The sequence below is a fragment of the Colletotrichum chrysophilum genome (genome assembly GCF_026319265.1).
Source record: "Colletotrichum chrysophilum strain AFK26 chromosome Unknown scaffold_16, whole genome shotgun sequence".
In the NCBI taxonomy this organism is placed as follows: Eukaryota; Fungi; Ascomycota; class Sordariomycetes; order Glomerellales; family Glomerellaceae; genus Colletotrichum; species Colletotrichum chrysophilum.
The window spans coordinates 105,824-120,597 of record NW_026517303.1 but is presented as its reverse complement, the minus strand read 5'-3'; the positions used below and the strand labels follow the sequence as shown (position 1 = coordinate 120,597).

General features: G+C 57.5%; 4 protein-coding genes across 4 annotated transcripts; 1 reads left to right on the top strand and 3 right to left on the bottom strand.

Moving 5' to 3' along the window:
* Window positions 1-873: 873 nt before the first annotated feature.
* On the bottom strand, window positions 874-2,421 carry COL26b_003002 (uncharacterized protein; the record flags this gene model as incomplete). The annotated part of the gene is made up of 1 exon (XM_053175908.1): window positions 874-2,421. One exon carries the CDS (start codon window positions 2,419-2,421, stop codon window positions 874-876), a length of 1,548 nt encoding a protein of 515 aa, XP_053040075.1.
* Window positions 2,422-3,176: 755 nt separating this feature from the next.
* COL26b_003001 (uncharacterized protein) lies at window positions 3,177-4,841 on the top strand (the record flags this gene model as incomplete). The annotated part of the gene is made up of 2 exons (XM_053175907.1): window positions 3,177-4,213; window positions 4,274-4,841. The coding sequence occupies 2 exons, from the start codon at window positions 3,177-3,179 to the stop codon at window positions 4,839-4,841; spliced, it is 1,605 nt and encodes a 534-aa protein (XP_053040074.1).
* Window positions 4,842-5,301: 460 nt separating this feature from the next.
* COL26b_003000 (uncharacterized protein) lies at window positions 5,302-11,776 on the bottom strand (the record flags this gene model as incomplete). The annotated part of the gene is made up of 2 exons (XM_053175906.1): window positions 5,302-5,569; window positions 5,628-11,776. The coding sequence occupies 2 exons, from the start codon at window positions 11,774-11,776 to the stop codon at window positions 5,302-5,304; spliced, it is 6,417 nt and encodes a 2,138-aa protein (XP_053040073.1).
* A 1,761-nt stretch (window positions 11,777-13,537) lies between these two features.
* On the bottom strand, window positions 13,538-14,743 carry COL26b_002999 (uncharacterized protein; the record flags this gene model as incomplete). The annotated part of the gene is made up of 3 exons (XM_053175905.1): window positions 13,538-13,578; window positions 13,635-14,462; window positions 14,521-14,743. The coding sequence occupies 3 exons, from the start codon at window positions 14,741-14,743 to the stop codon at window positions 13,538-13,540; spliced, it is 1,092 nt and encodes a 363-aa protein (XP_053040072.1).
* Between the last annotated feature and the right edge of the window lie 31 nt (window positions 14,744-14,774).

Here is a 14,774-nt window from a genome sequence, read left to right as displayed (position 1 = left end):
CTGATTAACCGCTTGCTTCTGGAGAAGCATCACCGTCTTTCGTCTCCGCAGTATCGCGACCAAGGTCTCATCCGGCGCCAGTACGTGTTTCCGAACGATGCTTCTGATATCAAGAGACATCCGTGGTTTCGAGGGATCAAATGGTCTCAATTGCGTGAACGAACGCCACAGTGGCTGCCCCTCATCCGCGGCGACCTCGACACCCGTTATTTCGAAGAAGACGAGCCCATCAGTGACTGGTCCGAGTCATCAAGCTCTGATGGTCAAGATGTAGTAGACGGGAACGAGGCCATCCCCGACCGAATCTGGCTTAAACTAAGGAGATCTCTTGCGGCCTGTGATTACAGAGAAGAACACGTCGTTTTTGTAATGAATGCCATCAAGCAGCCTTACGACTCAACGCGGCTCAAGCAAATCGATCGCGACATTGACGAATGTTTCTCAAGGCTAAGTTACGATGGGAAGAATGGCTTGAAAGAGTACGTCAGGAAGTATGGTCAAAAGGAACGCAAGCGACCCAGAGACATGCTGCTCAGGGACCCGGACACGAAATATGAAGTGATGCAGCTGAGGAAGCAAACGGCGTTTCTGGGCTACTCGTGGCGCAAGCCTCGAAGCAGGCTCCGGCCGGCTCCTGCACAGTATGACGCTGAACCATACCATGCCGTATTACAGGGCGAAACGTTCGCGTACCCTTCGCAGATTGAAAGCCTGCAACCGGCTCAAACATTTTAAACTGAGGTGGCTAGTGGTGTAATGGCGTTTGATGAGGTAAACGAACCAGAGGTATTGGATAGAAATAAGACATAAACATTATCGTGTATATACAGGCTCTCCCATCATCGCCATCGACACTATTCTGGGGGTTGCCGCTCACATAGGCTTTTCCATCCCTGAGGCCCTCCCAGATTTCCAAAGAGCTTGACCCTTGGCATTTTTCATTTCCCATTCGAACTCCTTGAGGGCCCTCAACTCTGTGTTGAAGAATAGCAATGACAACAGGCCATCGATAACACCCGCGACCAAACCGAAGCTGCTAAAGAGCATCAGAATGAAAGCCACAGCGTTGTGCTTACTCCACCACACGCCTATAAGACAGACCCAAAGAACAGTGAACCAGAAAGCGAAGTGCATACCCCTGTTAAAACGCTGCTTCTCCTCACGCGTGACGTACTCACGCACCGTGGACAGAATACTGTCGTACTCAGCATCGGAAAGGGACAGGCTCTGCAGGAGGTAGGGTTCAAGCTGGATGGACAGCCTGGCGGACAGCCTGGGATCTCTGCGGATCCTGGTAGGGTGATATGACAGCGTCGCCTCGACGGCGAAGTGGTCGCTCAGGGAACAGCCCAGGGTGGGATGAGGCTCTACCATGCCGACTTCCGCCTCCTTGATGACCCACTCCCCGCCGTTTGGATCTGTGGGCGCGCCGAAGAAGATGTAATCCAGTCGCTTGCCTTTGAGATCAATCGTGTCTGGGGGCATGACGACGGGCTGCTTTCCCTCGCCGAGCTTCTTTTGGAGGTGCTTGGGCCAGCGCCAGGTGTTGAAGGGCCCGTCCGAGGTTGCGCCGTTCTCGTGGAGGTTGAAGTCCGCGGTGGGCGCCGGGCGGCCGCGGGCTTTCTCGAGTGGGTCCTCCACGGCGCCGAGGGACGAGTCCGGGTGCAGCTCGCGCCAGACGTCGCGGACGGGGGCGTGGGCGGTGATGATGCGGTGGGGAAGGCTGAGAGGCCGCATGTTGAAGTCGCCCATGGCGAGGACGAGATGACCCTTCTCCGCGGCGCCGCGGCAGAGTTTGGACATCTCCCAGGCCTGGGCGAGGCGGTGGGCGAGGTAGCTGTCGCCAGGCTGGTTCTCGGTGTAAGGGGAGTGGGTGTGCGTGTTGAAGATGCTCAGCGTCTGCTCTCTGGTGGTGGCGATGTCGTCTTCGCCGGCGGCGACGGGGATGCGGATCTGGGCGCATGCGATGCCCTTGCCGACGTACCAGTCGCCGCGCCAGAAGGCGGTGGGACGCCCGTTGAGAGGGTACCGGTGCATGGAGGACTCGACGATGGGCCATCGCGAGAGGATGGCGAGGCCGCCGCCAAAGGGGCCCGAGTAGTAGAACTTTGCATGCGGGAGGATGGGGGCGAGGGTGTGGCGGATGGATTCGAAGTCGGCTGTGACCCAGCACTCTTGCAGACAGACGATGTTTGGCGGTTTTGGGAGGGAGAGGATGCGCCGGCCGATCGCTTCGAGGCGAGCAGCGCGGAGGGTGGAGATGTACTTCAGACCCCAGCAGTTCAAGGTCAGGAGGCGGAGGTCATTTGGATTGTCCATCTTGACGCTGTTGAGGCTGCTGAGGGATTGCATCTGGATGTGTTGGGATGCGGGTGAGCTGTGTTGCCTGAGAAGCTGGGCGGATTCGTACGGGCTCTCCATCTTGGCGGTGGTAGCGGGGTGAGTGTGGGTGTGGTAGGATGGATGGGGCTAGCTAGTGTTTTTTTAAGAAGCTGGGCTGATGGGCGTGGTGATGATGAGGGCGGTTAGATCTGGTTGCATTGAGGCATGGACGGATGCGGTGCGGTCAAAGGTGCGCCGAATGTTCCGCAGCAATGCAAATTGAGTGAAAACTCTTCAAAACGGCCAAGCTTCATGATCATAGCCTCAGGTTTGAACTTGAATAAGATGAGACGAAGCCATCGCCCATCGCTCAGACTGACTCTCCAAAAATGACGTTGCGCCGTGAACTCTCTCCTCCGTCGGCAGCCGGCCGGGGGTTCGGGAGGGCCCCGTTTTTACGTGCACCTCAACGGCGCCGCTCCACCAGCAAAACGCCCATTGACCAATCGGTAGCCGCAGTGTCACTGCAGCATTCCAGACCCGCTGAATTGTTTCTAGCGTCCCCCAGCGACCCTCTGGCGATCCGTGCGGTGGGACGAGGCTGACAGTGAGTGCAGTGCGCTTTACCGCCAAACGTCAGGCCCCCTGCTCCCTGCTGCTGCTCCTTGCTGCTGCTTCCAAAAGTTCATGTCCATCGTCACTTTCAGCCTTGTCCTGGCCTCTTTCCCTCGCCGCCCGACAGTTCCTCCTACTTTCCCCTTCTTGCCTTCGATACCGACATATCGAAGTTTCACAACCTGCGGCTTCCCCGACCCAACAAGATCGACGCGACGACCGCGGACGGTCCCAGGAAAATGCCAGACCTCAACTCCCCAGCAGTCTCCACACCCCTCCCCGAACCGCCCCCGAAACGTCGCAAACTCCTCGACCAGACAGCAACCCCCCGCTACAGCTCCCCCGACGAGCTGACGGTCACCGGCGACGAGCTGGCTGCCTCCGTCGCCGCAAAGCGCACAAAGACAACCCACCGCCGCCGCCTGTCCACCCAGCGAGCCCGTCCTAGCATGACGCCTAGCAGGTCCCCAAGCGACGACGAGCTCAACGGGGCGTACTACTCCCGCTCCTCGCGCTCTCGCTCCCGCTCACCCCGCTCCCCGACCGCATCACCCTCGCGCTCTCCGACGCCCGCCTCCACGTCCCGCGGCTCGTCATCCTCGCGGAGCCTCGCAGACAATGTCGACTGCAGACTACGACTCTCGCCTGGCGCAGAGGAGGACGCTGAAGTCACGACGGGAGGCGCAGTCACCCCCGCGACACCGGCACGCAAGGGTCCCGTGCGGCCGACTTACCGCGAGACGCGCGTGCTGAGCGGCCACAACGGCAAGCCCGTGTCGCAGGTGCGGATATCGCCCGACGGCAGGTGGATCGCGTCGGCCTCGGCGGACGGCACGCTCAAGATCTGGGACGCGGACACGGGAAAGCACATGGACACGCTGGTGGGCCACATGGCGGGTGTGAGCTGCGTGGCGTGGAGCCCCGACAGCGGCACCCTCGCGTCCGGCAGCGACGACAAGGCGATCCGGCTGTGGGACAGGGTCACGGGCCGGCCCAAGGTCACAGCCAAAGGCATGGGCGGCGTCCTGGCCAAGGAGGGCAGCAGCCACAGGCCGATGCCGCCGCTGCTGGGGCACCACAACTACGTGCACTGCCTGGCCTTCTCGCCCAAGGGCAACATCCTCGCGAGCGGGAGCTACGACGAGGCTGTCTTCCTGTGGGACGTGAGGGCGGGGAGGCTGATGAGGAGTTTGCCCGCGCACAGTGACCCCGTGAGCGGAATCGACTTTTGCTGCGACGGGACCTTGGTCGTCAGTTGTTCAACCGACGGACTGATGTGAGCAGAGCACCCCCCCCCCCCCTTCCCCTTGGATGAGACACTAACGAAGGGTGACAGCCGTATCTGGGATACATACACAGGCCAATGCCTGCGCACCCTCGTCCACGAAGACAACCCCGCCGTCACCTCCGTCTGCTTCTCGCCCAACGGCCGCTTCGTCCTCGCCTTCAACCTCGACAACAGCATCCGCCTGTGGGACTACGTCTCGGGCGCCGTCCTGAAGACGTACCAGGGCCACGCGAACAACAAGTTCGCCATCGGGGGATGCTTCGGCATCGTGCCTGACGAGGGGGCCTTTATCGCGTCGGCGAGCGAGGACGGCGAGATTCTCCTTTGGGACGTAGTCACCAAGGAAGTCGTCCAGAGGATGCCCGCGCACCGACAGGACCGGGACGGCAAGGGAAGCGTCTGCTTCTGGGTCGATGTCCACGGGAACAACATGGTCAGCGCGGGCCAGGACGGGTCTATTCGGATTTTCAGGCGGGTGGTCGCCAACGGCAGTGATGCTGCCGCCGCTGATGCTGTTTTGACGAATGGGCACGCGGAGGCGGACAAGGTCGACGAAGCGAGCAGCACGGAACCGCCGATAAAGCAGGAAGAAGACATGGAGATGGGCGGGACGTGAAGAATGACTGATGCTGTGTGAAGGGCGCAACAATATACTTGAGACTCAAAAAGTCCCAGCATTTACTACTATTATTACCTACATTTGATACCACGGGAAAAGGAGATGTCTGCTCGGGTCAGGACCTAGAATTTGAGGGGAAAAGCTTTCTTCTTCGCATCAAGATGCAATGTGCTATGTGATCTAAGGTACCATGATGTGATGATCAAAACAATTTGGCCGACCGCCGTGAAAACTCCTTGCGTGTCCCGCCCCCAACAACGCGCAACCGAATCGCAGCAGATGGAGATGCGCAAAAGTCTATCCACTAAATGGGCTATCACTGGAGGGAAAATAACTCTAGCCACCAATGTACTCCGTCCCTCTCTCTCCGTTCATTGCCCAACCTCGCGAAAGTCGGGCCCCTTTCTTCCTTTCAGAACTCAATCGTTTGTACATACGAACAGTTGACCTCCGCCTCTCAAATCGTCTCCCACCCTCCGTTGTTGATCTCCGCTTCCAGCTTCCTGCTGATGAAGCTGGGGATGCCGTGGCTGAGGAACGTGTTTCTCAGCATCGAGTCGTAGCGCTTCTGGTTAAGGTACAGCTGGCGGCCATGGCGCAGTCCGAGATCCGTCTCGCCGTACTTGTCAATGTAGGGGGCGCTGCTGAAGGAGCCCGAGAGGCGGAAGAGGTAAAAGATGCAGCATTTGCGAATGTTGAGGAACAAGCCAATGTTCTTTTGACACCTGGACGCGATTTCAGTCAGTAAGGAATTTGCGAGGGGTCAACAATGTGGTTACTCACTTTCGCATATGTTGCTGCGAGCCGCCAACCCTCTGGGGCTCGCGGTCTCCGGATGACGTCTCCTCCTTGAGGCAGCAGACCGCCTGGCCGCAGAAGACTGCACCACAGAGCAGGCAGATCATGGGGTCGGAAACGTCCTTGCCGGTCGTGGGGCACTTGCGCTTGGTGGCCTCTTCTATGAGGGCATCGTAGTTCTTGGGCAGTCCCACCAGCTCGAATATGCCGGGGTGGCTGATCAGAGCGGTATTCGGAAGGTTGCCGTCAAAATCTCCAGGCCACATGATCTGGTGCCGGATCCAGCCGCTGACCAGACCCATGGTCGAAGCTGGCCAGCCGCAGGATGGGCCGTGGTCAGTGACCGCGGCACACATTTCATCGAACGTCGGGACGCGGAGGGCTTCGGTCAGACGTTCCAGCTCGTCCGCATCGGGTTGGGGAGAGACGTGGCTGTTAAAGTCGACGCCGTACTTGACGTAAAGAAGAACGATGCTCTTCCTCAAGAAAGTCAAGGCGTACTTCTTGACAAAGGTGTAGTAGCCCTCCAAGTTGTCCAACTCGGGCTGGCTGAACCCGCGGTTCTCGCCCAGGTCTTTGGGCATCTCGTGGGAAGACACGTTGATCTCCATGCGGACCTTGGTGATTGCAAGGCAGAATTCGGCAAAGTTCTTCAGCGCCGGATCTTGCGTGGACTTATTCAGAAGATGACCGACCCAGGTGGAAACTTGAATGTTGCGACCCATGTGGTAGACAACCTTGACAATTTCTGCGAGGTAGCATAGTCGTAGAATGTGGGTGATGTCAAAGTTTTGGGCAGGAATCAGACCAAACACGCACTCCGAAAAGAAGATGAAGGGGTCTTGTCCCAACAACGGCGCGTAGATGTCGGTCGGTCGGCTCACAGTCTCCGTCTCTTGTCCAAAGTATTGAGAGACGAAAAGCTGCACGTGCTGGCGCTCGCTGTTTTTGCGGAACTCCTGCTCTATCAAGTTATCACCGCCTGCCTTGAGGCTGCCAGTTGCGATGTATGAGGTTGCCGTCTCAGCCAAGATGCGCAGGTGCGTGAGGCTTTGCTCAGGAATCTTCTCGAGCAACGTCAAGCCATACTGTGCCTCTGTGCCTCGCTGTTGTATCTCTGCAGCAGAAACTGAGAAGCCAACCAGCTTGGCCAGGATGTCACTGTAAACCAGCTCGTTCTTCTCTCTAAGCTCACGAGCGGGGTAGGTGTGGCGAGACTCGAAACCGTTGGACGACATGGTATCGCGAAGACGGCGGTAGACCCGAACCAATTCGCCGACAATGGTTGAGCTGTTGCTCGGCAGCGATCGGCGGTTCGAGACTGGCGTGGTGGCTGTCGGGAACACATTCGTCAATGGCGTGTTGACAACAACAGAGTCGAGACCCGAATCATCGGCCGACCAAGCTTCGTCAACTAGCTGCGACGCCTTCTCCGCCAAGGCGCTGGTGACATGTCCATCAGTGTACTTGGCAAACGATGCTTGGACTTCATCCGGAGGACGGCTGGCGCCGAGGATGTAGTATCCTGACTTCATCTGAGTGTCGAGGAAGTCTCTGAAGATATGCTGGGACTGCAAGGGACCAGGGAATGACTCTTCCTGGCCCTTCCAGATGATGGGCAGGAACGCGTTGCCGAGAGCTTTGCACAGAGGGCAGACGAACTCCTGTCTCCTAAGATTCTCTGGATGATGACGTGCGATCTGGTGGTGATGCCGGCGATTGGTTGCGTCAAAGTACATCTCGAAGCAGCTGAAGTGCATCATATGCCCACAGCCGGTAGAGACGGGTCCAGGACGGGACAAGTTTGAGGGGAACCCCTTGCCAATCGTCTGGCGTTCCGCAGCAAACTTCTCGCCCTTGGCATTGACCTTGACGACTTCCTCGCGGTTCTCGTGGGCGACTCCAAAGGGACGGATATCCTCCGCAGATCGGTCCAGGTTAGAGGGGGTATGGAACGCCTCCCGCACAAAATCAGGATCTTGCAAGTCGGTCTGCCTGAGAACCATGCTTTCATTGAAGAGGGCAAAGGTTCCATAGAGTCGCCTGTCGTCCGTGTCCTCCTGGCAAAGGATGCAGGTCCCTGTAGGGTACTTCCAGTTGTTCTTTCGATCGACGTTTTGCTCGACCTCATCCTCATCCTCGAGGTCGGAACCCCAGTCGATGTTGCCCTGGTTCTCCAGGAAGCTCTTCTGTTGCTGCTGAAACTGTGCCATGACCTTGGCCTGGCGAGAGAGTGCCGCCTTCTTCTTCCGCTCTCGCTCCTCCTCGGCCGAGTTAGTAGCTGGCGAGGCAGTATCGATGCGGTCGACTGAGACGCCCAATCGCATGTAAGCGTTCTCGAAATTGCGAGGGCGCTTCTGACGCATTCGCTTGAGAATGAGACCGATCTTGGAGTGGCATGCCTTGAACTCCTCCTTGGTCGACATCATGTCAAGCAGAGAGACAATTGTCTTTGCAGTGGGTGCTTCTTGCATGAAGTTGCTTCGGGCCGTACGCGTCAAGGCGATGGAGATGAAGGAGCTGTGCGATTCGTCTGGCATGATACTTTCGTCCTCTTTGTCTTCAGAGATGGCAATGAGGATGAGGTGGAGAACAACCTGGAGGAAGGTCTCGATGCGCGTGTTGGGGACGCCTGGTGTGAGGCGGCCAGCAACCAACGGGTACAGCAAAGAGTAGTAAACGATCTGCGCGAACATGCCCGTACCGGTGAACGCGGCCAGGTCCTTGAACAGACCTGAGGGGATGGGTCGAAGCTTGGGCTCGTAGACGATCTCTTCCACAGGCTTGCCGGTCTTGATGGCCATCTTCTTGCGGTACGCCAGCTCAGACTCCTCTCGCTGGTTCTTGTTGTAGTGAGCAATGTATGGGTCGATGTGCTCTACGAATTCAGGCTTCAGCTCGAAAGTGCCAACGTCAGACACGCCTTCAGGGGGCTTGAATGAAGCCATCTCGTCCAGGACAGCATGGAAGTCTTCTTGTTCTTGCCACTTTTCTGGCAACTTGTTGCTAATCTCATTGAACGAGAGGGGCTTGAAACACAGAATGTGGGTGAGGTCGCGGCGAATGGCAAGGATGTTGGAATTGGGCTCATCCCCAGGGGCGATCAAAGAGGTGCGGTCGCTCAGAAGCACAATCAGCAGGTGGATCATGTCTTCAACCACGTCGAGATGCTGCACGTCATCCTGAGCCGCCGACTTTTGCTCAAAGAAGCCCTTGACCCATTTCTCCATACCAAACCGGTCAATGATGGACGCAAGAACACGACTCGGATCGGCGACTACCATGGCAGTTTGAAGCAGGAAAATGTCACGATGGTGTGAAACATCTCTCTGGCTGACTCCACGATACGTGGCGGCTTGGTGGCGAAGGCTGATGCCATTGCGCACCCACATGTTGGCCTTGATTTGGGCGAGCCAAGCACAAACACGGAGGGGGTAGTCAAAGGTGGCCATGAGGTTGTCTTCAGGGGAGTTGTCTCGTTTGGGCATCATCTTGCGACCCATGGTGCGCGGTGGCAGCCTCAAATCTTGGGTGGTGAAGCTCAGGAGAGCCTTCATGCTCGAAGCAGGCAGAGACTTTCCGCATTCGATAAGCCAGGAGAGCGTGTAGTGCAGGGCGTGGTGAAAGCTGATTGGATCCTCCTCCACGGTGAACTTGACAACCTCGTACCGAGACGACTCGTTGTCGAATTCGAAGTCACCCAGCGTCTTGAACTTGACCTCATCTTTGATTTCTGCCTGCTTGAAACGGTGGCGTTCCGCGCCAACGGAGTGCAGAATCACGGCCTTGGCTGTCATTCTGATTGCTTGAGCCACGAGGTGCGCTTCATTCTCGGGGACGTTTCTGAAGGCATCCGCCAACTGTCGAGCCAGTCGGTTGATCTCTCTTGTGACCAGTGACGCCGTAATCCAGCTGTCTGTTTCGTACTCGACGTGTTCCCCAACCGCCCTAACGTTCGGACCAATGCCTTGGTGCAGCTTGACGAGGTCTAGGAACTGCAACAGGTAGCGCTCCTCACTACGCAGCTTCTCCTGGACATGGGGCGAACCAAACAGGTATTTCAGGTCCAGGTAGAAGTGATACATCCGCCGGTTGGTCACTGATCCCGAGTCAAATGCGAGAACGGCGTTCGATGAGACGTCCCAGGGGTACCCCACCTGCCTAGTTGTGAGAAATGTGTAAAAGATGGCGAGCAAACTTGTCATGAAGTTGCCTCGTTCCACGATCTCAGCGGTGATCGACGGCGTGGTAAGCATTTGCAGCGACAAGTTTATGATGGAGTGATCTGGCTCTCGGTCACCGATCAAGTATAATTGCGCCAAGGTGGTGTATAGTCCGGAAAAGCGAAGACCGAGAATACGCTTGAATTCGGGTATCGAGACGACTGTCGATATGTAGAGGGATCTCAGGTCATTTCTGACCTTCTTCCACATGCGGAGATCAAACAGGATGAGCCAATCAAGACGAACGCGTTGGAAGACGTCCTCGGCGGGGGGGACGTTCTCCCGGTTCATGTATCCGGGCGGCGTTTCGAGCCAGTACCTTCCCGGCTTAGGAGAGGGGACCTTGTCTCCTTGACCCGGCGTCTTGGGAATCTCAAGGTTGGCCTTGGCGTAGATGGCAGGGGCTATCAGAGGCTCGGCCGTATCCGAATCTGAGGGCGTCAGGTCGCGGTCCCGCGCGGCCCGCCGTGCTGGTGGAGGCGGAGGCGGCGGGTACCCGGCCATGGTGGCTTCGTCTTCCTCCAACGCCTGGTCGTTTCCGCGCCATTCCAGGCCAATGTCCCCGGGAGCTTCAGCCCGAACATCCACCATCATGATGTCGTCGTCGTCCATCTCATCATCGTCGTCGTCGTCGTCACCCGCGTCGCTGTCCGGAGTGCCGTTCCCTCTGCCCATGTCGATATCTTCGTCATCACTAGCATCGAAGGCGCGCGCTGCCTGCTGAGCGGCTATGCGCTGCATTTGCAAAAGTACGTGCTGCGTGAAGGTCTGGGACTGCTCAAGGTTTCTGAGGAATCGCTCTTCATCATAGATGCCGTCTTTGCCCACGACAGCGTGCGTGCCGAGGCTGCCCTTCCTCCAAGGCTTCATCATCTCCTGACAAACGGTCTGCCTCAAGATGGCATGGTCCGATCCGACACTGCATCCCGAAATGTCACTGAGCCACTCTATCATTGCGCCGCACATCTGCTCTCGGAATGTGTCGCGTGATGACCGGATAGTGACGGTGACCTTGATGTGCTCCAGTTTCGTGGCCATCTCGAGCAAGGTATCAAGGTCATCGAGCCGCTTGAGAATGCTTCTGCCAATGAGATCCGTCTCGGTGGCGCGCTCCAGGGCCTGAGCTTCTGTGGTCCTGCAGGCTCGTGCAATCTGATTCTGCACATCCTCCACGGTGTGCTTCTCGTCGTTCCAGAGGACCAGCGCATACTCGGTGTGATCGGAAGGACCCTCGCCGTATGTTTCTGGGGACAGGCGCGACAGCTCCTCATCGGCGTGAATGGAGTCCAGGGTCTTGGCCTGTCGGAGCTGCTCCGGCGAGCACGATATGACGTCGCAAATGTAGTCAAAGACACGGCCGATTGTCATCTGCATGCTCTGCACCAGGTCCTCCGGCAGGCCGGCCGCTTGCTTGCCCTTGCCCTCTGCCTTATCCGGGTCGGTCTCGGAGTGGATCGTGCAGAACATGGGGACCTTCCAAGCCTCGTCGTCACCGCAGTCGCAGCAGCCGCTGTTTCCAACCGAGATGCTGATGCGCACCATGTGACCGGCGTGGTCTGTCGAGTCGAAGCATCGGCTGCACAAAACGCAGGTGTCGTCTGTACTACAGGTTCGGCACGAGTAGGAGGCCTCTCCAGGCTTGAATATGTGGCCGCATCGCTTGCCGCGGGCGGCTTCGGTGTACTCGGCGCCTTCGACTGCGCCCTGGGCGTCGTGGAGCTTGTGGTTGTGGGAGGGCCGACCGGACGGAAAGAAGAGAGGCATGTAGCGGTCGCCGCCTGCTAATGACCAGAAGAGGATGTCGAGGAGGTCATGGTGGGCGTTGTCGTCGTACTGGAAGTTCCATCTCCTGGGCAGGTCTCTGAGGCGATCGCAGAGCTGGCGCTCTGGGGATGACATGGAGGATTCCATCATGCCGCCTGGGTCATGTCGGTGGGTGTGTGTGATTGCCCAAGAATTTTCAGAGCCAGGGAGCAAAGTTGTGGTATCGAGAGGTGTGTGGAAGTCTTCGCAAGTCGTTCGTTCGGCAGAGCAATGAGCTTTGGCGGGGTCCTTCAGGCGATGCGGCGTGGCGGGTCGTTTGTCTGCGTATGCGGTGAGTAATCTTGGCGGGCAGTGCGACAGACAACTTGGATGCTTCTGAAGATCTGTCGAGATCCAGGGAAGGAACAACCAGCACTGACGAAGGAAAGGACTTACTGCAAGGAAGGTCGCGATATTTATCGCCGACCGTTTACGACGTGTTTCCCCTCAAAATTGTGAAAGGATAATGCAGCGGTTCAAAGGTGGTTGACAAAAGGCACGGCGGGAAGCTGGGAGGCCCACGCTAGGGACCGGGCCTGGGTTCGGTCGGTCTTGGTGTTGGTGGGGTGGATTAGATCAGTGAGAGGTCAACGACGCTGGACACCGGGACGATTGAGTGGTGGCAGGGGCAAGGGTACCTGTGGTTTGCTGGCACATGCCGCTATCAATGTAGGTAGCTGCATGTACCCCGCTGATTGCCTGGAGCTCTTGAGAGACTGTCAAAGATAGCCTGAGCAGCTGCATCTGTCAGTCAGTCGTGATTCTATCTGGCTTTTCAACTTTTATGAACGCTTGCAAAAGATCGCAGACTTTGAAGACATTTTCAGTATAAGTGGAGATATTGATTATCATGATTAGACATACTGCATAGTGACGCTGAAAGACGCCACCCCACGTGTCCCTCTCTAACTTAAACCAAAGAGGCTGCGAGCTTCAATGTCTGCTGGGTTTCTGCCAAATGCTCAACTCAGCCAAGGAGAGGCTTCCTTTTCAAGCAACACCAGCTCCTCAATCTCATCACAGCTCTCCAAGTCTCCTAGGAATGCACATAGCTTCCTTGCAGCATCTATCTTACATCTCTCTGCTTCCGACCGACTCTTTGTATCGTCGTCTTCGACATGCGAAATCGTGTAGGACCAGTCAAGGAGATTCGCCATGTCCCCAACTGCTTGTCGGTCCCGGTAGATGTCGCGTCTTTCTTGCCATGACCGCGCCCATAGCCCATCGCAAATGCGCCTGATGTTGGACGAGAACAAGTATCCTTCAATCTGAAAGAAGCCATTGAATGTCCCGTGATTGGTTGTTGCATATTGACGGTGAGGTTCGTCGTTGGCCGGATAATTGTTATGCGCATGTCTGTTGACTTGGCCGTCTACGTACCTCTGAGCGGCTTCGAAGCATATTCGGTCAATTTGGCGCATGCAGGAGCTGTTATCTGGACTGGGTTGGCGGAACTCAACGTGCCATCGCTGAGCGTCGAGTCGATGCGGTTGCGGCCCGTATGACAGCCCATGTTGAACGTCCGATTCTGCGGGTCTTAGTTGCGCTGGCACGGGGCTACCGATTGACAGAGTCGCGCTCTGTACCGACCGCTGCCGTCCACGGGGGTTGTAGATGAACTCGCTCGGGGAGATTGGAGAGTCCATGTTGTGGGCTGAGAAGAGGAGTTGGAGAGTCCGCCGACGAACAGCCAAGGGCTCCTGGGTTGACGATATCTTAAATACGTGCGTGCAACGACCTGAACTTGTTCACCGGTCTTCTCGAAGGTCTGCTGGCCGGGACGACAGCCTGGCAGAAAGTACGGAAGAGGCCTAGAAGAGTAGGTTGAGACACTGTGGTATTTCATTCAAAGTTGCTATGTAGGGTAGTCTAAGTGCTCCAGATGACAATTCTTCCGTCAACGCCGGTAGCTGTGTCAAGTCAGTTTCATGGTAATCAAAGAGACAAAGACGGTCGTGCAACTTACAAGTAAACTTCGTGACGTTGCCGCCTGACTCCTCATACGAACGGATTCTGGTGACGGTGTTCTGGTGGACCGTCTTGAGTTGGGTATCATCCTTGACCTTGCCCTTGAGATCCATCTGCCTGAACATGTTCAGCGCGGACTCCTCGCGGGCATCCTCGAGGCCGGGGCGGCCCTTGGACTCAAGAGTTCCGGCCAGGCCCCAGCCGCCCTCACCGCCCTTGAAGCGGAACGCCTCGCAGTCGTAGCCGGCAGCAATGATCTCATCCTCGCTGCTCCAGATAAGGCTCATGAAGGGCAGGAGCTGGGTAGAGATGGTGACGACGGCGCGAGGGGGCTGCTCGGGCGCGCTGGGGTAGACGACGGTGATGCTGCTGTCGTGGGCGGCGAAAGCCAGAGCGTTTCCGCTGGGCGAGAAGGAAACGGAGTGCACCCAACCGGCAGAGTTGTTCAGGTACTCTCCGCAGACGGTGTTGAAGGGCAACCTCTCACCCCAGGCGGTGGGTTCCGGGCGCTGGTCGACGCCCTTGATGAAGCTGGAGAGGACTCTGGCGTGGGCATCGGTAGATCCGGCGGCGAGAAGGACGGAGTTGGGGTGCCACGCGACAGACGTGATGGTGCTGCGGATGGGCTTCTTCAAGTGCTTGGAAACCCACCAGTCGTTTTCCTCCTCGAAGTAGCAGATGGCGATAACGCGGTCACCTGAACCGACAGCGAACTTGGTCTCGGACGGCGACCAGCGCACAAAGGTAGCGGCGCGGCTGATGCGGAGCAGGACGAGAGTGGGCTTGTATCCGTTCGGCGAGGGCTCCCACACAAGGGCGTTACGGTCTGGCGAACTGGTTAGCTTCAGGGACCGACTGAGGGGCTGGTGCAGGCATCGACATACCCTGGGAGCAGGAGACAATGCGACCGCTGTTGGGAGCAATGTCGACACTGGTGACGGTCTTGTCATGCCCCTTCAGCTCGTCCTTGAGCTTGAAGGAGTTGCCGGCGTGTCCATAAAGCTCAATGGTGGAATCGCGAGCGATGGCCAGCGTCTCGCGGTCGGCTGAGAACGAGTGGTCCGCGATGGGGGCGTGGAAGAGGTGGTGGACTTGAGGGGGCGCCATGATGAGGGTTTCGTCTGCGATAGGAGTATAG